The sequence below is a fragment of the Anas platyrhynchos genome, chromosome 2 (genome assembly GCF_047663525.1).
Source record: "Anas platyrhynchos isolate ZD024472 breed Pekin duck chromosome 2, IASCAAS_PekinDuck_T2T, whole genome shotgun sequence".
NCBI classification, from domain to species: Eukaryota; Metazoa; Chordata; class Aves; order Anseriformes; family Anatidae; genus Anas; species Anas platyrhynchos.
This window is the reverse complement of record NC_092588.1, coordinates 155,860,809-155,883,506: the sequence shown is the minus strand read 5'-3', so window position 1 is coordinate 155,883,506 and position 22,698 is coordinate 155,860,809. Positions and strand designations below refer to the sequence as shown.

At 38.5% G+C, this 22,698-nt stretch overlaps 1 protein-coding gene across 16 annotated transcripts in view; it reads right to left on the bottom strand.

The window, feature by feature from the left end:
- Positions 1-22,698, bottom strand: part of ADCYAP1R1 (ADCYAP receptor type I) — a 142,968-nt gene that overhangs the window by 67,248 nt on the left and 53,022 nt on the right. For all 16 annotated transcript variants that reach the window (XM_027450328.3, XM_038174724.2, XM_027450327.3 and 13 more), the window contains one exon: positions 16,707-16,812. In XM_027450328.3, coding sequence (XP_027306129.1) covers positions 16,707-16,812 — 106 coding nt within the window. The remainder of the gene's footprint in view (positions 1-16,706; positions 16,813-22,698) is intronic.

Genomic DNA, 22,698 nt, shown 5'->3' with positions numbered 1-22,698 from the left:
ACACCCTCCAGAGCACGAGTTGTAATAAAGCTCAGAAGAAAGCTGACCTTTCATTTTTATACTCCTGTCCTCATTTTCTTGCATTTCTGTTGTTTATAAATAGTTATCTAAATGGAGAAGGCACTTCTGTAGTAGAAGATAACTTATAACAGATCTCAGGCCAAATTCGTTCTTGATGTAACCACAGTGACGCCAATGTGGATACACTTGAGAGGCATTTATTCCTTGTTTACTCCTTCAAATCTTCTGAGAATGAGAAATGACTGAATTAAATAACTTAATTTCTTTCAGTGTGCAAATTCCATAATCTCTCCTGGAAATTGTTCTAGTGGTGAGTCAAACAATTCCTTATTAGAGCCCATGGGACCTGATGATCTACTGTAGGAAGCAAAGGAAATAAATACATTTTAAAAATCTGGTTAAAAGGCATGTTAACACATTGTGTATCTCCTGTTTTATGATGAACTTCTCTGATTCTGCCCACAGTGTATTCAGAAAACAGCAAAAACATTACTGAAGCATAAATCCAATGCATTATTTAAAGGATTTGCATACACCTAGGAAATTTTGGTCAGTATATAAAAGACTAAAGTAAATTATATCGTTCAGTAAGTTCTCAGCTGCAAGATGTTTTCCAGTCCTAAGTAAAGATTGATGGTTTGATCTCTGCAGTTTACTACCTGAAGTGAAAAGGCAATGTGAGTAGTACTGATAGGTGAAAATGGAAAAAAAAGATATGTTAGCGAGGCATGGAGAAATATCATGATCATTCCCCTGATACTCTGGTAATTTGTTGGTGGTTTCTTGGTTGGATGGTTGGTTGATTTTGGAATAGTTTTCAGCACTGACAGAATAGGCACAAACGTAATGGGATGTAGACTGAGAAGAAATGACCAGTGACATCACAGCCAGACCAGTACTATCCCCAGGAACCAGAGGCCATATATGTACTTAATCCAGGAGAAGTACAAGTTTACACACTATTTAAACTCTGTAGTATGTAAACTACAGCATACATCTCTCCCAACAGCCTATAGTAAAGCAAAAAAAAACAAAATCCATAAACATTATAATGAGATCCAGGAAGAATCAAAAAAAATATTTCCAATATCGAGCAAAAGTATTTCCAATGTCTTAAATACATTAAATATGTTAGGTGAGAATGCCCAGAAAACCATAGGAAGTGGTCACAGGTCACAGGTCCAAGTGAAAGTAATACAAAATCTGAACCACTAGGGACAAGACTATTCCCTTGCCTTTGTTAGAATTTGGATCACGTTCTTTGTGAACAAATGTGATCCATCTATCTTTGTCTAAAGATTAGGAGGGTACAGGAAGAAATGGGAAGCAGTTATTAAGGCGTTCTGAAGGTGCCATCACTACCTGACTTAAAGCATAGAAACAGTGATATTAATTTAAACTTCCAAATATACAGCTATACACATCAAACCTCCAACACTGCTGGTTTAGTCACTACCTCCATCAAAGCTACAACAGAAGGCATTGAATGAAGTGGTATTTTGGGAAAAACACATTTAAAATATATTTTTAACCATATTTGGCCAAAAAAAAAATAATCTGCAGATCTTCATTTTTCTTTTGCTTACTCCTGTAAATTAGGAGTTAATTCTAACAAAGTCACTGAGTTTCTTTATGCATTAAGTTGCTGTATGTTGCTGTATGTTGGAGACTATTAGTTTGGAGAATTTAGAGATAAGTTAAAAATACATATGAAATTGAAATAATTGTGTTATTCTTTTTCCCTCTGTTCTCACTAGAAAGTTAGTCCTGTTAGAAAGAGAAATTGTTCTGTGGTATTGCTCATAAAATGTGTGGGCAGGTAATTACACTCCTGTCTAAAGTAATAAATAACAATGAAAATTTGCATACATATAATCAATATTCTTTTACTGGTGATATTTCTTAGAATGTTTAATAATCACAGAAAATAAGGCTGGAGGGAGATGTGGTTATATGAATAAAGTTCATTCCTTGCACCCAGACAAAATAAACTATAACTAAAATCTCTAAAAGTGAATTTATGAGTTCTCATTATTGGTGACTTCCTTATTACCTGGACAAAGGATTAGAATGTATTACAGGGAACAGTTCTGGACATCTTAGCACTTACAGTAAAGGTCCAGAAACTTTATGTTTCAACCATTTGATGATCAGTGACTTCCAGGAACTGTGATAGAATCAGTGTCATATATGAAGATGGTAAAAGATTTCTTTATGATGTTCTAAGAGTGAATAGATGTCAAATTCCTAAGCAGATGGGAAATTAACCCATACTATAAAACACAGTTAAGAGTGTAGAAGGTATTTATAGATATAGGTGTGTATTTATATGGGTATGGAACACAGATGGATGTATGCAGTACTATGTATGATATTATATAATAATATACAAAAAATATGTATATAATAATATAATATATATAATAATATGTATATAATATATGTATTCTCAGACATCTGTGTCCATGGACTACCTTTTTAGGGCACCTGTCGAACCAAAATTAGAAAGCACATAAAAGGTTGCACTGTTTATAAAACGATCAAGAAATCTTATATGTATTGAAATGATCAGTTGTTGTAATTGCATCATTTAAACTTTTCTTTATCAGTTCTTGATCCCTGAAGAATAATGTGAAACAAATTATCATACAATAGACTGACTAGGAGTACTGTATTTAATATTGTTCTTGTTTATTCAGTTATGATAATAATGGGTTCTGTCTTAAGTCACTTGCAGGTTAGCAGAAAAGTGGTAGAATCATATTAGTCATTTGGCTGTACGTCCAAAAACCTGGAATGGATTCAAATATTCATGTCTTGTGAACAAAAGATGAGGCATGTTTTCAGAATATATGCAACAGTTTTCCAGTGCATTGTAAATAATCGTTTGTTATTATTGCAGTTTGGCTTTGCTACTGTCTTATGTGTTTTTGTTTTTTGTTTTTGTTTTTTTTGTTTGTTTGTTTTTAAAAAAGGAACAAACCAATCAATTTGAGCAACTGTTTGAGTATGAAACATATGGTTTCATTATCAAAAGTACAAGCTGATGTGGAGAGGCAGGCATTCAGGAAAACTGAAATGGCTCTTAGTGTAATCAGAAAGGCAGTAGAAAGGATAGATGAGAACAGTGCATCCAGATGCTTGTCCACAAGATTCAACTATCTGCTCTTGAAGAGCGAAAACTGTACTACCTTCAGACATGTCTTACTTGGCAAAACTAGCTTGGCAGGCTCCTCCTCTGGTTTGTTCCACAGGGAGTCAGAAAAGAAAATTATATAAGCAAATTATGGAGAATCAGGGAATTGAGGATCCAGAAGTGAAATATGAAGCTAAAATCATTTAGGTTATGGATACAGCTTGATTGTGACTCATTTTACAGATTAAAACACTTGAATTTAGGCGTTTTAATATGCAAACTGAATCTGAATCTCAGTATTTTTCTATCAGTTGTATAAGGAGTCTTGGGAGACTAGCCAGTTAATTACATCCAATACTGCAATTTTTCCCCAAGGAGGACATTTTTCCCTAAATACAGAGCCCAGTACTCTACAGTAGAGTTCTCTTTACTGAAATACATATTGATAATGCCTATTGAAGTCAGGGGGAGATGAGGTTGCAGACTGACAGCAGCATAATTATATCTCAAGAAGAGTAAGAGCTGTTCCTGGTGCTGACCCTCCAAAATATGTGTTTACAGTATAGTGTAAGAGGCAGGTAATTACTTTGATTCACCTATAAACCTATAAAGCACTATGTATTCATCAAGCTGTCAAAATCACAAGTTGTCATGGCATCCAGGAACAAAATTCAGAGATGAGAAGAAAAAGAAAGAATATTCATTTTAACTGAGGTCACTCTGAATTCTGGGTGACAAGATTGCTAAATTCTACTCCTTTCCTACAATCTTAAAGGAATAATACATATCCTCAAAAACAAACAAATAAAAATTAGAATTGGACTCTAACCTTCAATATTCCTATAGCTGTGAAATAGAAAACAATTAACAAACAAAAAAGAAACAACAAAAACAAAAAACAAAGATCACACATCAGTAGGAGAAAAGGTATATTATCCTACTTGTGAAGTATTCGAAATTAACAGATTATATTAAATACATGTCAAAGACAGAGATGGAGTCATTGAATCTCCCTCTCTCTCCCTGTCTTCTCTCCCTCTCTTCCTCTCTTCCTCTTTTGCTAAGTAGCCTACATGCCTGCTTTCAACAAGCTAATGTGAGCTGAATTTAGCCTCTAGAGTTTGGTGCAGTACAGTTGCACCACTGAATAACATTTTTTTTTTTTTTTGTGGTGGAATTCATATTACGAAATAAAATCTCAAGATGGAAATCATAAAAACAGCACAGGACAACCCCCCTTTTTAAATAGTATAACATATAAAATTATTCCCTCTAGGATGAAGTCTATAACCACAAAAATAAAATATTTGAGAAGAGTTCTAATTTGCTTCATTTGTTTCACAAAAATGATGGAAAATAATGTAAAATTATGAGATCCTTCCATTTCTGCTTTCCCATTCCTTCTATTTTACAAGAGAATTTTGGGGAAGGAAATGTACATTCTCTTTTCTGCTCTTTTGTCAGGAGCAAATTATAATCCACTTTCTGAGTCAGCAATGTTGGCTAGCATATGGGCAAAGCCACGCAAGGATTTCCCTTTCTCCACCCTCATGCTCTCTAACCCAGAAGCTAAAAACAATATAATGAATATATCCTGCTGCTTTGCTCATCCAGTGATGGAAGGTGCTGTGAAGTTAAGCAGGTGCTAGAGGACTGTCCCCACATTTTATCTCTCTTCAGCATCCCACAGAGGAAATAAAGGTTTGATCCACTACAACTTTCAACAAAAGAAAGGGCATAGAATCATAGAATTATAGAATAGCTCTTACACTTCTGCAATCAAAGCTGAACTATGTCTTTTTTTTTTTCTTTTTTTTTTTTCCTATGGAGAGAGGAGTAGATATCGATACCTTTTCTACTGCTTAGCAGATGGAGTAGCTGTAGCTTCCTTGTCTCTCTGAAGATAATTTAACTCACTGTCTTTCAGTCTTATTTTGCTGAGGAAAAATCAATATGCAAAATCTGTCAGCAGTCCAAATTATTACACTTATTCAATTACATATATTATTGAGTAGACAGTTTTACATAATGAAGTTCTTGGCTTAAGTTTGTAAGTGAGGTGTATTAATAGGTAGTGGATATAGCTCAGAATGAGCTGAAACAAATTAAATTGTACAGTTGGGTAATTTTAGTCATTGGCCACCTATGTTAGAATATTAGTGCTTGATGAAGTCTTATCATAAAAAACATTTCACAGTAAAGAATAGTCTAAGAACAATCTCTTGAGCATTTGATAGAGCAGCACTTGATCCATGATTAGAGCTTCCCAAATGATCCTATAATACATACAGATACTGAAAGGAGTAATTCTAAATATTTCAAATGCAGTATGTCAGAATGTGAAAAGAAAGTGATTTTTAGAGCATACAGAAAACCTTAACACTGAAGTTCTTCACTAAAAGCCATTGAAGTTAGTGCTAACTCTTTCTTTTTCCTATAGCATTTAATGTTCTGTCAATGGTGATCTAAGTACAGGTAACCCTTCCCATTAACAAAGGAAGCAGTAACTGGCAAATGTGCCTTCCAGAGTGAGATTCACCTGACCAATTGCCAACATCTACATTTGAATAGTCGCCAAAATTTTTGTAGTAGTAGACAGAGAGGGGTAATCCTAGAGAACAATGTCTCTCATCTGAAAGCAGACATTTGAAGTAGGTCTGATGACTCATCCCCTCAAAAAGCCAGTTTTTGCCATTGACTGTGAAGACAGCTATGGGACAATAGCTGAGATAAAATTACCTAAGACATAGAAATCTCAAACTCCGTAAGAAAAACTCCATGCTGGCTCTGTGGAGGAAAAACAAAAACAAAAACAAAAACAAAAAACACTAATATTGTTCTCACCTTCATATCAAGCTACAGAAAAATAACAAAGGAAGTTCAAACAATGCCACCTTTATGGCAGGCTCACAATGCCACCTTTATGGCAGGCTCACAAGAGTCCCATTGTAACCCAGACAATAGAGTCCAACAAGCTCACTTCCTAGGCTGTGCCACTGCCAGTCCTGTTAAATCCATCTCTTATCAGAGCCCAGATGAAGGACTGAATAGACAGACGAGGTGGAAATTGAAAGACACTGCAGGATACTTGATGATTCTCCTGGTCATTTCATGCAAATGATTGAGTGGCTGACCATAATCCTCACATGAAAGAAAAAAGGGGCAGTCTGGTCACACTCTCCTGCAGCAGGTCACAAGCTGGAGCATCATTCCTTGGGCATGCTTGTCTTTGAAAAGCCTTGTGTTCTACAAATTCATAGCCTAGTCAGCTGATGAAAAAACAGTGGCACACATTGGATCTCTGCTCTAGTCTCTCTATTCCCTTCCAACACCAAGCCATAAACACGAACAAGAATAATGTCATTACAATCAACAGGAAATGTCATTACATGTGGGGAGCTATTTCAGGGTGGAATGGGAATCAACAGGTATATTACAGATCCTTCATCATAGCAGGGTGATAAAACATGCTCAACACAACCAAGAATCCTACTTTCAGTCTGTATTGGTAGGTCCTACTATATTTACTGGTCATACTTTGTGAATTCATTAGCAACAGACTCTGAAACCTGAGGAATTACAGAAGGGAATCAGTATTTGCATTTTGTCTTTATTACCCATTAGCATATGTACCAGTGTCTTTTACAGCTGTTCAGGCTTTTATAAGCTCAAGCAGAGATCATAAATTATTGTTGTACTTTCTTATTTCTGCCTTTGGTTAATTCTAACTAATATAACTAAACTCTGTAGGTATGTGTACATGGTAATCCTTTAGTTCCTCTGCTAGAACAACCAATTATGTCCCTGTTAGTCGTGCTTATAATAAAATTTTACTGATCTATTTTTTTCATGTCTCTACAATCAATGCAAATATATAAGCATATATTTCCCATAGGTTGATTAATATCCTTCCACAAACAAACTTGCCATTATTTTTTTTAGAGGTGTCACTTAGGAAACAAGACTGGCTTTCTGGAGATGCCTATCTCTTTCCATTGATCTTTAGTGAGTCCTACAGCTCTTTTATTCCGTATGTGAAATAAAGTGGACTTCATCTGCCTCGGTGCAGGTAACTAAGGGCATGTGAACTATTACTTGACCTTCTGTTTCTGATCCAGTGGTGTTACTCCTGTAAGTCTGTGCTGCAGATCCTATAAACCAGTGAACTGTACCATTGATTCTAGAAAGAATCAAACTCACTCTCTTACTACAGTGTTTAGGAATCTTGTTACAGTGAAATTAACTGTCTAAAGAAGCTCTAAGTACTTTTATCAGAAAATACATGTACGCAAACAACAACAAAATTTGTCGTGGGAATAGTAAGAAAAGAACATTTTTACAGAATCGCCTTTTAAAAGAATATCCAGTTGTCTGACACCCGACTCACTCTTTTTACAGAAATATAAACTGTATTCAAGATTTTGAAAATGTGGTTTGAATTAATGAAAACATTAATTCTGCACTCAAACTTATTCACTTCTGGAGAAGACTGCAGCAACTGCCTCATGGCATACAACACAAGTATGCAGTTTAAATGGAGCTGCAAATATCTGATGAAAATCATACTAAAACCATATATTGTCATTGATTTATAATTCAGATGATTTTTCATCCCAGACACAGCACTATAGACATTAAAAACCTATGTATTTGCAAGTGATCATTTGCAATGAATCTGAAGGTACCAACAGATAACACAAGTACATGAAAGACCATCACATCTTTCATTGCATAAGTTTTACTGATAGTCATTGTTCATTTTTAACAGTGTGCATTTACATGTAGTCTCTATATACGCTCTCCATATTTGTTCTAGATCACCTTCTCATTGCACATTGTATTCAGTAGAAAGTAAGACTCGACTTCCTGACACTATTTACTCCCCCCCAAAAAAAAAAAAAAAAAAAAGATGCAGGGTGATTTAATGAGTTAGCTGTCACCAGAGAAACAAGAAACTCAAAACAGAGCTGCATAATAAACAATATTTTGTTTCAAAGGTTAAATTAAACATGGAAAAACAAAACAAAACATTTAGTTCAGTGTGGTAAGATTTTTTCCTTCTTTTTGGTTGACAGGAAATATAAAGAATTTAACAGGCAGACAGGAATTTTTATTTTTAATTTTAACATTTCATTAATTTTTAAATTAAATTAAGTTTAGTTAGCAATACTTCTAAAACAATGTTCAGTAGTGAAATGTCAGTACAATATATTTTTTCTAATTTGCTAATGGTTATTATTTTTCAGCCTAAATTATTTCAAAATTTTACCTGAGCCCCCTCCTTTTTTTTTTTTTTTTCTTTTTCTTTAAATTAATATTCTGCTTGCAGAAAAGTACTTTTATTTATCATTATACTTTTTTATCACTTTTATTTCCTATATTGTATTCTTGTCTCTAAATTGGAGAGACACAGATCTGAGGGAAGGACCAGCTTACTTGGTGGGTAAGGAATTGGCTGGATTGTCGCACTCAAAGAGCTGCTGTCAACAGTTCAATGTCCAAGTGGAGATCAATAATGTTCTTCAGGGGTCGGTATTGGGACCAATGTTGTTTAACATCCTTGTTGGTGATATGGACAGTGGGACTGAGTGCATCCTCAGCAAATTTGACAGTGACACCAAGCTGTGTGGTGTGTTCAACACACTGGAAGGAAGGGATGCCACCCAGAGGGACCTGTGCAGGCCTGTGCGAACTTCATGAGGTTCAACAAGGCCAAGCTCAAGGTCCTGCACCTGGGCTGGGGCAATCCAAGCACAAATATAGGCTGGGCAGAGAATAGATTGAGAGCAGCCCTGAGGAGAAGGACTTGGGATTGTTGGAGAAGCTCGTTATGAGCAGGCAACATGCGCTTGCAGCCCCAAAAGCCAACCGTATCCTGGGCTTCCCCAAAAGCAGTGTGGGCAGCAGGGTGAGGGAGGGGATTGTTCCCTTCTGCTCTGTTCTTGTGAGACCCCATCTGGAGCCCTGCACTCAGCTCTGGGGCCCCAATACCAGAAGGACAGGAATATATTAGAGCGAGTCCAGAGGAAACTACAAGGATGCTCAGAGGCCTAGAGATTTTCTGCTGTGAAGAAAGGATGAGGAAGCTGGGGTGGTTCAGCCTGGAGAAGAGGTCTACAGGGCTACAAGAAAGCAGGAGAGGAGCTCTATGTCAGGGAATGTGTTGATAGGACAAGGGGTAATGGATTTCACTGAAACAGGGTAGATTTAGTTTAGATATTAGGAAGAAATTCTTCACTCAGAGGGAGGTGAGGCCCTGGCTCAGGCTGCCTAGAGGAGCTGTGGCTGCCCCATCCCTGGAAGTGCTTAAGGCCAAGCTGGATGGGGCCTGGGGGAAGCCTGGGCAGGTGGGAGGTGTCCCTGCCCATGATAGGGGGTTGGGATTTGATGTGTTTTGAGGTCTCTGCCAACCCAAACCACTCTGTGATTCTAGGATTCCAGACCTACTCCCAGAAATGAATCTCATCAGAGTTAATATCTTAGCAAGTTGCCTGGACAAAATCCATTCCTCCTTTTATTTTCCTTTAACTCATGTTCCTCTGTTATTAAAGAAGGACTTCCTGGCAGTTCTGGGGATTATAAAAGTAATAGCTTTGAAATAACCAGGTAGGAATTATTACTATAAGTATATTATGGCATGGAAATAGTAGCTCATACACATGTTTTCCAGTTAATTGTACTTTCAGAGCTGCAGGCATTAAATTTCAGTATTTTTCATTCTCTTCTCTACCCATCTGAATCAAAGTCCAGCAAATACTGAGTAGATAAGTAAACTCAGATTTATTATCAGGGCTTACAAAGTATGTAGTCCTCACTTGAACCACCAAAATGCCACTGAATGTGTCGGCAGAATATGTTCATACAGTCCAAGGAGATAATAGAAATTTCTGCTCCATTACAGCAATTTTTGCATCTTTTCTCTGAGTCATCGTAAGTGACCATTGCCAGGCTGATGATCACCTCATCTAAGTTTTACCTATCTTAGGGAGAGCATATAGATTAATTTGTTCTCCAGCTTCCTTCTAGAGTTTTTTAAAAAACAAAAACAACAACAAAAAAACACATTTCAGAGAAAAAATATATCCCCAAAAGCTCAGGAACCCATATCAAATTATATCAAACTGGGTTACCGTTAGGAATAACAGGGACACAGCATGCTTTTTTCCTCTGTAACAGATGATCCTGATTTTTTTTTTTTTTCACTGCAACACACTTCCCGGCTTTCAACTTCACTACTGTGACTGAGTTTACAGAAGGCTCACAACATCCCCTTTATCTACTGCTGCTCCATTTGAGAACAAGATTCCTTTAATAGCCTGCAGCTTGGTTTATGTCTGATTTGTGAAGGTTTTATTAATTCCAGTACTACTGCAGTATAATCAAAAAAATTCATACCATCTAACTTCTGGTCCCTTTAATGATTGCTTTAAGAGACAAGAGAGAGAAATTGGCACTTCTAAACACAGTCTTCTCAATATAACCTGGATGTATAAACTAAGGCAAGTTTAAGTCCTGTAAATACTTGTAAGGGTAAGTGACTCCTAGGTACTTATCGTCATATATTGACTAAAATCACAATCTAAATAGCTATCATTAATAAAGGCCTCTCTACTTTAGACAACCACATCAAGGTGACATGAATCCATCCACTGTTTGTCTTTTGCTCAATCAGATTGTCCTTTGCTCAATCAGACAATGACAGGACAAGGGGGAATGGTTTTAAACTAAAAGAGGGGAGATTTAGATTAGAGATTAGGAGAAAATTCTTCATTCAGAAGGTGGTGAGGCACTGGAACAGGTTGCTCAGACAGGCTGTGGATGCCCCATCCCTGGAGGTGTTCAAGACCAGGTTAGATGAGGCAACCTGAAGCAACCTGAAGGCTGTGACTGTTTTTTGTTTGTTTGTTTGTTTGTTTTTGTTTGTTTTTAATGCATCCCGCGTTAAGATTGGCATGACCCAAGAACCCAAGAAACTGTCATCCAGCATGAGATATCTCCTCTAACAGTCTTTACTAGACACCAGAGATGATAATAGGATAACACAATCTGGATGAAAAAAAAAAAAAAAAGGTAAATGAATAAATAAATAAATAATAGAAAAGAGTGCCTATGGATCAGCAGTGAGCTTTATCAATTGCAGTGTGGCAGAAAGTCCCTTTTGGACTGATGGCAGCAAGAACAAGGTCCAGCAGGAACTTGTGTAGCTTTACAATACAAGAGAGATGAAAATGAACAAGGGAGACTGAAAATACTGATGTAAGAAATAACCTGGTCCCACCACTGGGAGAAGCTGAGCTTAGAGGCATAATTTTCCTTTTCCTTTTTTTTTTTTTTTCTGCCCTTAGCTTCTATTATTTCCCTTTATTATTTTAATTCTCTCTCCACAGCAAAGGAATCAAATTCTGAGTTCTGCTGAAAGTTCATTTTCTTCAAACTCTCTTTTTCATGCAGATTTTGTAGGTGATGGCTGGACAGAGATGGACACATAGGGTCATCACATGCACCTTTTCTCTTCTTATAAAGGCTTCTGAAGAATTTAAAGCATTTAAAAGGGAAGAAGACAACATAAAACACAGAAAAACTAACAGAAAATCTCAATGCAATCATTGTTTCTGAAGCATTATAGGCAGAGCACAGCAGCAGAGGGAGGGAAAACTACTGTGAAGGATAAAACAGTAATGAGCATAACATCTGGGCCTGAGAGGCAGAGTGGGAGGGAAAACATCAGAGCCCTGATAGTTTAGGGCTGGCTGCTTTCCATAATAGAGTGCCAGCTTTGCTTTTCAAGGCCTATGGTTACAGTTGCAGCATCAAAATTGTGCTCCTATTGGACCTCACCCAGAGGAGCTCTGGGGAACCTTTTAGTTTATGTCTGTATTCACAGATGCTGAACACAGCAAGGGGGCAAAGCAAAGGAAGGAGAAGTAAGTTATTGTTGCAAAATGTAGGAACCCATAATATGGTTTTCTGCTTTTAACTTCAAAGTGCATTGCCTTCCATGCACTACTTTTAGCTAGGAGAAATATCAGTACAGAAGACCAGGCCTCAGAAGAACAGGACCAGAGAACCTACTATTACTATCATTAGTTTTTACACCATGTAGTAGGATTTACGGAATGAATGTGATGTGGAGTATTCTTTGGGCACAATAGGTTCTGTAACATCATTCATCTAGATATTGTAGAAATACAGTTTACAAAACCTGTTTGTGTCCCAGATTCAAGTTTTATATGTAATCATTTGACATTGTGTCACCTGCAACAGAAGAATATGGAGCTATCTTTCTTCCAGAGGTTTCTGTAGTTTAGCTGATTTCAAAGATTTTTTAAATTATTATTATTATTATTTTTATAAACCACAGTAACTTGAGCATGTGGCTGAGCCTCTGCAGACTCTCTAAAAATTCCCAATCTCATTTTGTACCCTGAAGCCCCTATGAAAAGGAATAAATCATCAGAAAATATTTGTATGAAATTGTTTTATGTAAATTTGTATATATATATATATTTATATATATATAAAAGTCAAAAGAGGTACTTTTATGCTTCTTCTTGCTCTTGAATAAACAGAATTGTATTTACTAGCTAGGAAGGATTTTTTCCTTCTTTCAACTTTTCCTGAGTTATTAATTTTTTTTTTCTTCTAAGGGAAACAAGCTAACATGTTTTCCAGTGCCTTAGTAAGGATTAGTAAGTCTTTAGTAACTCTTATTAGTAAGTTTTATTAGTATTAAGTAAGTCTTTAGTAAGTTATTAGTAAGTCCTATTCGTAAGATGAATAACAAAAAATAAACGGGCCGTTATCACTTTTCCCGGGTGAAAAATTGTTTGTCTGCAGCAGGTTAAAAGTGAGAGAAATGAACACACTGCAAATATGGCTGCTTACTTTACGGTCGGTTGTTACCTTTCCATCAAACTTCTCCAAAAAATGCTTGGTAATTTAACAAGACAGGTTCGATCATGGTGAGTAGTGTTCTATTACACTAACAGACTGGCAGCAAAAGAGCTTTGGGAGTAAGCAGGTGCTTCCCAAGTGTTTCAGTGAGTGAATTCATGTCAGGTAGATTATCCCTTATTAGAACAACCTATTCTTAGCAGTCACCATCAAGGTGCCTTTCAAAACAGAGTGAGTAGTATGTAAGTAGTATATAGAATAGAATGGCTTGGGTTGGAGAGGATCTTAAAGATCACAGAATCACAGAATTTCTAGGTTGGAAGAGACCTCAAGATCATCGAGTCTAACCTCTAACCTAACACTAACAGTCCCCACTAAACCATATCCCTAAGCTCTACATCTAAACGTCTTTTGAAGACTTCCAGGGATGGTGACTCCACCACCTCCCTGGGCAGCCCGTTCCAGTGCCTCACAACCCTTTCAGTAAAGAAATTCTTCCTAACATCTAACCTAAAGCTCCCCTGGCGTAACTTTAGCCCATTCCCCCTCGTCCTGTCACCAGGCACATGGGAGAACAGGCCAACCCCCACCTCTCTACAGCCTCCTTTAATGTACTTATACAGAGCAATAAGGTCACCCCTGAGCCTCCTCTTCTCTAGGCTGAACAAGCCCAGCTCCTTCAGCCGCTCCTCATAGGACTTGCTCTCCAGGCCCCTCACCAGCTTCGTCGCCCTTCTTTGGACCCGCTCAAGCACCTCGATGTCCTTCTTGTAGCGAGGGGCCCAAAACTGAACACAGTACTCGAGGTGCGGTCTCACCAGAGCCGAGTACAGGGGGACGATCACCTCCCTAGCCCTGCTGGTCACAGTGTTTCTGATACAAGCCAGGATGCCGTTGGCCTTCTTGGCCACCTGAGCACACTGCTGGCTCATATTCAGCCGACTGTCCACCATCACTCCCAGGTCCTTCTCTGCCTGGCAGCTCTCCAACCATTCCTCTCCCAGCCTGTAGTTCTGCTTGGGGTTATTGCGCCCCAGGTGCAGGACCCGGCACTTGGCCTTGTTGAACTTCATACAGTTGACCTCAGCCCATCGGTGCAGCCTATCCAGATCCTCCTGCAGAGCCTTCCTACCCTCGAGCAGATCGACACACGCACCTAGCTTGGTGTCATCTGCAAACTTACTGAGGGTGCACTCAATGCCATCATCCAGATCATTGATGAAGATCATCTAGTTCCAAACCCAACGCCATTGAGCAAACAGGAAGAAGGTAGCTGAGCTCTGCTGATGTCCCATCCTAATGGTTTGTTGGGAATTAGGTGGCAGGATCTGGCTTGAAGTAAGTGTCATTTAATAAAAGGTGAGTCTGAAATGAGGTTGTAAAGGAGATAGAGTGGAATGTTATAGGTCCAGCACAAGAAGTGAAATGAAATATATTTAAAATATATCTACAAGAACTAGAAATGGTAGGGGGAAGAGGCAGTAAAGATGATTTTTTGAAATAATTGTCTTTCAAGCAAGAAAACAAAAACAAAAACAAAAAAACAACATAATTCTTTAATGGAAAATAACTATCTCAGAGGAAAGGTGGCTTCTTTACCTAAAGGCTTGTATATGTTGGAATTCATTGACACAGGATGTGGTGAATAACAAAAGGATTGTTTTAATTCAGATGTGTTCGGGCAAATTCATGAAATCAAAATGTCTGCAGCTTGTTAAATACTAAGACAGTAGGGCAGGAAGCTAAAGATATCTGTAAATGGGCAAGATATGTTATGGAAGTATTCTCTGAAGTCATCCATTGCTGGCTGCTGTCGGAGACATATAGATGAACAAGTATTACATGCGTTTCAGTGTAAGAGACATTCAAAACCTTCATATACAACTAAGTTTCTGGAAGAACAGTTGCATTCTCCACCCCCAGCAAATTCACCATGTATCCTAGATATCTGAAGGAACCTGTGTTCCACATGTGTCAAATTGAGGATGAGCAATATCACTCTTGTGCATGCAGCAGTTCTTCACATTGTGGAGGCATTGCCTGTTCACATGTTCATGTATTATTCAAGAAAGAAGAGAAAATGTGAAGGATTTAGTGAAGAGTCCCTCTTCACTTGACATACGCCCTAGCAGGTCTAAACAGAATAAGCCTGGGAAAAAAAAAATGTTTACAGTTTTTAAAACCAAAAAATATTGGGGTAACATAATAAAGAGTGCTACTTGTTTTGCTGAGATAGTGTTTGAAAAGATTCAATCTCTGCCTGCCTGTGTGGGTGATACTTTTTCCTCACACAAATATGCAAAAGGCTTTCCAATGGCTCTGGACCTCCTCTCTCTCTGAACTGTGCTCTATGAATCTGAAACAGGCAGGAGGGAAGAGTTTGATCTGAATAGCCCTCAAGTACCAAAAAGCAAAGGTTATTCTGGATCTGAGTGAAAGAACATGGTAGCTGGTGAAACGGTCATTTTTCAACTTGGAAAATCTATAAATTATTGAATCCAAATAATAGTAATTGCATAATCATTAAAAACAGGGATCATGGTCAGCTTCTGGCATCATTCTGTTGGGGAAGAAACTGTTTTTCCCTTTTGTCTTTGCTTATGCCACTTCTGGGCTGAAGAATAATTGGGAAATCTTCTGTAATGGACAAAGAGGGACTCAAAAATACAACCATGGGGCTAAAATGAACACACCTTTGCTATATCTTTTTCTCAATTTTGACAAAGCACACGGAACATTTGTCCAAAGCTGGGAATCAGAATAAAATTGAGTTTACATCTTAGCTGAATATCAGGACACTGATGGAAATACTCCTACCAGCTAAAATGGCTTGCTGCAGAGGAACTTCTGGTGACACAGATATCTGCACCCTGCCCTCTCTTGCTTCCGAGCTAAAATATGTGGTGAATAAAAAGGGAAATAAATTTCCCCTCTTTTATTACACACACACTGTGTTTTATCTGCAGTTCTCTTCAGTCTTACCAATTCAAGTCACAGTAGAAGCAGTTTGGACACGACTCAGAAAATAGACCCTGATTTCCAATTAGTTTCTTTGTCATTCTTTGTCCTTCTCTCATTGGTGCTGGCCATCAGCAGCTCCTGCTGCAGTCAGTGGGAAATGAGACAGGATATTAAACTATTAATTTCTTCTTTGCTTGCTGCCTCAGTTTCTTATCTCAACAAGAACATAAATATTCTTGATCAAGATTATAGTCATCATAATGTTAATCCCCGTGAAGGTCTTCAGATCATGTTAGAGAGGCACAAATTATTACTGAGATGATGAAGAGAAAAGAGCAATTGCTGTTACAAAACAGACCACTGAGGCACTTAAGCCTTATGTCCAGTCCCCAACAGCTGACGTTGCCACCTACACGAGCAGAAGTCATAAACCCTATCAAGACATTTCCTTTCCAGGTACATTGTTGTTGCTGTTTTGGTGTGTGTTTTGATTCATTTTGTAGATATGTCACTGCATTGCCTAATGTATAGAAGCAAATTCATGATGTCTCGTAATGACTAGCAACTGGCACAGTATGTCCCCATTGCTTTTTAGTAAGATGTTTGCATTGACACTGCTGGAATCCCCTACAGGCATAACAGAAAGGATTTAGACACCATCAGTTCATGTGGCATATCCCAAGCTAAAACTCACCTGGAGAAGAGTCATTAAGAGGGTTCAGGGCAGCTGCCCTCCGTATCTTCTCCAGACAGGTTTCTTGCTCCTTTTTAATAATGCAGTTGGAATGTGTTGCTGTAACCTGAAATGGGAGGAAAAAATGTGGAGAAAGAACAATTACAATCTTAAAATATCTGGAGGGTTTATGAAGAAACACCAGTAAGCTTTGCTGTCCCCTTACAAAAAGAAAAAAAAAAAAGTAATTAAAACATCCTTGGAAAATAAGAGGAAGCTGCAACTAACTTCTTGTTTTGCTTGTTTGTTTTGTTTTATTTTCAGAAAGCTTAAGGTCAAACCATGGAATTATTTCACTGTTGTTGCTGTTTTTAATTTTACTCCACCTGTCAAAGTGTAATTTCTAATATGTTTGCTTTGGTTTACTGTATTTCTTTCTCTAAAAAGGCAGAAGAGAAGGTACCTCTAAATAATGAAATAATATAAAGCAGAATCAGAAATCAATTAAGATTCTGTTTGATCTTCCACCACTTCCTTGTGAGTCTCACACAATCTATTAACCTCATTCAGGACTCTAAGCTAAATTAAAAGTTCTTCCTCTCAGCCTTTCACCCTGTCCATTCGTTAATGCTTCCTTCTTTTCTTCCCAGTGAATACAAGGCAGTTTTCTTGCCAAAAGAGAACGCAATGCCAATTCAACTGAGATGATTTGATCCAAAACTTACTTTAAAAAAAAAAAAAAAAAAAAAAAGTGAAGAAAAATAAAGAGAGAGAGAGAGAGAGAAAGGAAAGGAAAGGAAAGGAAAGGAAAGGAAAGAAGGAAGGAAGGAAAGAAGGAAGGAAGGGAGGGAGGAAGGAAGGAAGAAAGGAAGGAAGGAAGGAAGAGAAAGAAAGAAAGAAAGAAAGAAAGAAAGAAAGAAAGAAAGAAAGAAAGAAAGAAAGAAAGAAAGAAAGAAAGAAAGAAAGAAAGAAAGAAAGAAAGAAAGAAAGAAAGAAAGAAAGAAAGAAAGAAAGAAAGAAAGAAAGAAAGAAAGAAAGAAAGAAAGAAAGAAAGAAAGAAAGAAAGAAAGAAAGAAAGAAAGAAAGAAAGAAAGAAAATGTTTAAGAGAAACACTGTGACCAATGGAATGTAGGCAATTCCAAAGCTGCAACAAACTGAAAATGGGACCCATTCCCAGAAATCAATATAAGATTTCATTCCTGCTGCGGAAAGTGGCCTGGGAATATCAATCCAAGCAAAATACAATCTCAGGTTTCGTTAGACCATTTTACAGGGGCACTGCTAAGGTTCAAATCAAACTCACTGGAAAGACCCATAAAAATCTTTGCACTAGTTGAAGATGGGATAGGTCAACCCATGTAAGCAATTTTGTTTTTTCATATTCCCTATACCATTTTCTTCACCCTAGTTGATGAAGAATTACTGAGGAAGTAGAGTGTGCCTGCCAAGTGGTCTGTTTTCTCTTACCTGATAAGTAGGAACAAGCAAACAGGGAAAACAATACCTGAATTCAATCTGTTTCAATTTATTTTTGGAACCCCATTCACATGGGTCAACTTTATTTCTCTCATATCCCAACAGAGGGAACAGAATGGTGTGAACTCTTTGGGTCAGTGATGCATCAAATAGACTGCACACACAATACACAATACTTACAGCACGTCCCAAGGCATGCATAATCCTAGTTTGGTTATGCTTATGTTGTGCATTTGTGTATGCTAGGAGGCAGGGACCCATCTGCACACTTTTGACATTATAACAATTACAAGCCACCACCCCTGTTTCAAAGATAGAGGATTTCTTAATGAATCTCCAGTGTAGAGCTTTACTCACCATTTGGGAACAGCTAATGCTACACCAAAGCTAATGCTCCCCAAAGTCCTAGTAATAAATTTAAGCAGTTTTCCCATGGGATACACCAAGCATAACCATATTAGAGTTGTTTATCTTCAAAAGAAACTATGTTCTCTTCTAAGGGCTCTCAAGGGCCTGGAAAAGACATACTGTCACAGGTCTCTGGGATCTCCCAAGAATGTATGGCTTTTCTACATAATCCCCTAACCTTGCCAAAGATAGGAAAATTGCTTTGGCCAACAAAGATTCTTAAAATCTCTGAAAAAAAAAAAGTATAAAATAAATAAAATATATTAAAAAAAAAATCAAAACAAATCAAGCTTCTGTTGCTAACAGTAGTTCACTCTGCCCAGGTCTGAAAGGAGTGTTCAGGGTCTGCCACAGTATAGAAATGTTATGGTTTCTATACAGTTAGGCATGTGTAGATTAGAAAATCGGGATACAAATAAACAATAGGCAATGTTTCTTCACACATTTATTGCAGATATTTATCCACATAATTCTTTGAAGCTTCACATTGTGGATGTTAACTGTTTACAGGAGTTCAAAACATATGTATGTATGTATGTAACTATGCAAAATACATCAAAGTACACTAAACATTAAGAAACCCACCATGCCCAACTTCTGATGTCCTATGGGAGTAACTACAGACCTTTGAGAACTATCTTTAGATTAAATCTATAGCCAAAGGACAGAAGAGTGTGATTTAGCCTTCCTATTTTTGGCATCTTCTGTACTGAGAGTAAATCAAAGCCAGGTCTTTACTGACAACAAAGAGAGTGTAAGGTGAACAGCTCAGGTTTCATTGTTTTCCTTGCTGACAGCATATTTAGTAAGATGTATCTGACTTAATTGACTAACTTTAGTGAATTGTATTTGAGTAAGTCTGACTCAGGATATACTGGAGATGCAGACTGCTGGACACAGGGAGAGCACTAGACCAACATGCTTCACCTGTCCCTGTAGCTTTTCTTAAGCTTTCCCTATTGGCAGAACACTTTGCTATGGCCTCCCATAACTATCTTTATAGCACTCTTCATCAACAGACTTCATTTTTTTTTTTCCCAGAGAACAAGGAAACTGAGACAGAAAACAAAGAACAAGAGGAATCGGTAACCTCAGTGACAGAAGAAAGAATAGAAGCCGCTTGTCAAATCTGCTAATTAGCAGTGCCTTTTCAGAGAAAATAAAACCATGTTTGGATTGCTTATAACAAAACATTTCTTTGTTGAAGGCAGAGATGTTTTAAGGTTATCATGTTTTCCTGAAAGGATCCATATGTTTCATGAGTCTCCACTAACTATGTACTGGCAGAGTTTATGCCTTTAATCTGTCAAGTCTGTCTTTAACAACTGAACAGCAGAGACAGTTCACATAGAAGTGTGAGCTTGAACTTCATGGACTCCTGATTTTGCTTCTTGTGCCTCAAGGACATTTGCAATTTCCTGAATTCATTGTAGGCAGTCTGGTTTCTGTTTCCCAGAAGATATTAGTAATATGTGCAGTCAAAGAATATTTTGACACATATTAGACAAATCTAGAAACTAGGTGGAAAGTACACAAAATTAACTTTTTTTTTTTTTCTTTTTAATTTACCACTGTAAACATAATCTGATCATGTTCAGATGAAAGCTTTAAAGCAGTAAACCTAATCAGTATCTGTTCAACTGTGCAAAACTGCAAAGAGACAAAAGTATCTAGCTAAACATATTGGGCTTATGTGGCAAGATTTTGGTCAGAGTGGGAGCTGTAGGTATGGTCTCTGTGAGCAGAGCCCAGCAGCTTTCCCATGGCAGAAGCCAGAGCCAGCATCAGATGTGTTCTGATGTATCTGATGCATTGATGCATCAGAACCAGCCCCAGATGTCTGTAAAAGGGACCTGCTGCTTGCCAGAGCCGAGCCATGAGTGACACTGTTTGGGCCTCTGGGAGAGGCCCCCAAAAAACTGAAGTTCAACAGCAGCTGTGAAAGAGGGGTGAGAAATGTGAGGGAAGCAGCCCTGAAGCCCCCAAGGTGAGGGCAGCAGGGGGGCAGGAGGTGCTCCAGGCACACAGAACAAGTTCCCCTGTGGCTGGTGGGTCCCCCTGCAGCCCATGGGTCCCACATGGAGCAGATCTCCACGCTGCAGCTCGTGGAGGAGCCCCCGGTGGAGCAGGTGGATGTGGCCTGGAGGAGGCTGCGGCCCATGGAGAGCCCCTGCAGGAACAGGCCCCGGGCCGGAGCTGCAGCCCGTGGAGAGGAGCCCACGCAGGAGCAGGGGGGCTGGGGGGAGCTGCCGCCCACCCGTGGGGGACCCGTGCTGGAGCAGTTTGCTCCTGGGGGATGGACCCCGTGGGATGGAGCTGTGTGGGAGCAGTTCTTGAAGAGCTGCTGCCTGTGGGCAGCCCCTGCAGGCTCAGTTTGGGAAGGACGGCATCCCATGGGAGGGACCCTGCGTGGAGAGGGGGCAGAGAGGGACCGTGAAGGAGTGGCAAAAATGTTAAGGACTGACCACAACCCCTACTCCCATTCCCCATTCCCAATTCCCCTGCACTGCTCAGAGGGATGAAGTAGAAGAGCGTATATGTGAGGAAGGTGTTTTTAGTTTGCCTTTAGTTTCTCACCATTTAGTGTGTTGGCAATAGACAATAAATTACATTAATCTCCCTTAGGCTGAGTCTGTTTTGCCTTTGATGGTTATTGGTGAATGACCTCCCTGTCCTTAGCTCAGCCCATGAGACCTTTTTCATTGTATTTCCTCCCTGTCTTCCTTTGAGTGAGAGAGTGCTGTGGTGGAGTATAGCGAGCCATCAGTGTGAAACCACAAAACTAAGTCACTATATATGTGCGATAAATTGAGAACTTTCATGTTTTCTTGTTTTATTTTTATTAAGGGGACCATCACAGAAATAAACTGGTGTGTTTTGTGCTTAACATGTAGTACCTAACTCTTGAATGATCCCTTGGCATTACAATAATGTTAATAATAGTAATGTTATCATATTACAGCCTACATATATTTTCTCACGCATAGTCTTAAGGTACTGCTTTACTGAAAACTGTCCCATTAAGAAAGCCATTAGTAATAGACAAGCCTGAATAGCACACCCAGTGAATACATCTGTGCTGCTTCTAGGCTTTACCTAGAACTTGTAGACTTGTAGAACAGAACTAGCAAATTTTTAGAGTCACTTATTCAAGCAAGGCATTCCTCAAACATAGGGATACTCCAGGGAAAGAAATGGGTAGAAAGAATTATGGAGATCAGAAGGGTACCATATACTTCCTTCCTTGCTCAGAGAAATACATATGCATAGTCATCTTATTCCAGCAGGAAATTTAAAGAAGTTCTCTTTTCTCTTGTTTGGGTTCAATAATATCAAACACTGAGAGCAAGACAGGTTAGGGTAAGTTTGAGAGCAACTTCTTTTTCTCCACAAGATTTCTGTATGGGAAAGTGACAAGCTAAGGTGCTTGATTTAATGCATCTACACATCACTGTAACAGTTCTGCACCTCTTCCCAGCATGTGGTATCGACCATGCCCTGCTTTATGCATGGGTCAGTACAAATCACTGACATTGCTCCCCAGACCCTCATGTCCAGTAAGTGCACAACTAACTTGGGAGACAACAGTCCTGAAAATACGTCCAAAGAGCATGAAGCAGGGCTGCGAGTAGACACCTCTGAAAGAACAGCACTAGACCACATTAAGAAGATGCTTCCTAACCACTGGTACTGAGAAACAGTGGTTATAAACTGAAACTGAGCACCACTCTTAGGTACCTGTCCTGACACTGTATATCAAAATGTATGTATATGACACTGCTTGACATGCAGCTATATCCAAAGAGAGCAAGTCAGAAACCTAAGCACAGATGCCAAGACCATTTGATATGCCTTAGGGTACCTTGCTTGACCTCCAGTTGCATCTGCTTGCATTGGCCATTATGTTTGCCTTTTGTTAGGATATTTTGAACCCTGTAGGGCGTATCTAATGTCAAAAGACTTTTACATTTTGGCACCTGACTCATTTCCTCGGTTATATCAAGTGTATACATTTCTCAGAGATAAAAGAGGACTTTCTCTATGAAAGACAACATAATCTTTGTGACACATTCATGGTCACTTATAAAGGTTTGTGCATAGCAGAGGTTATATGGATTGCTGGAAGGA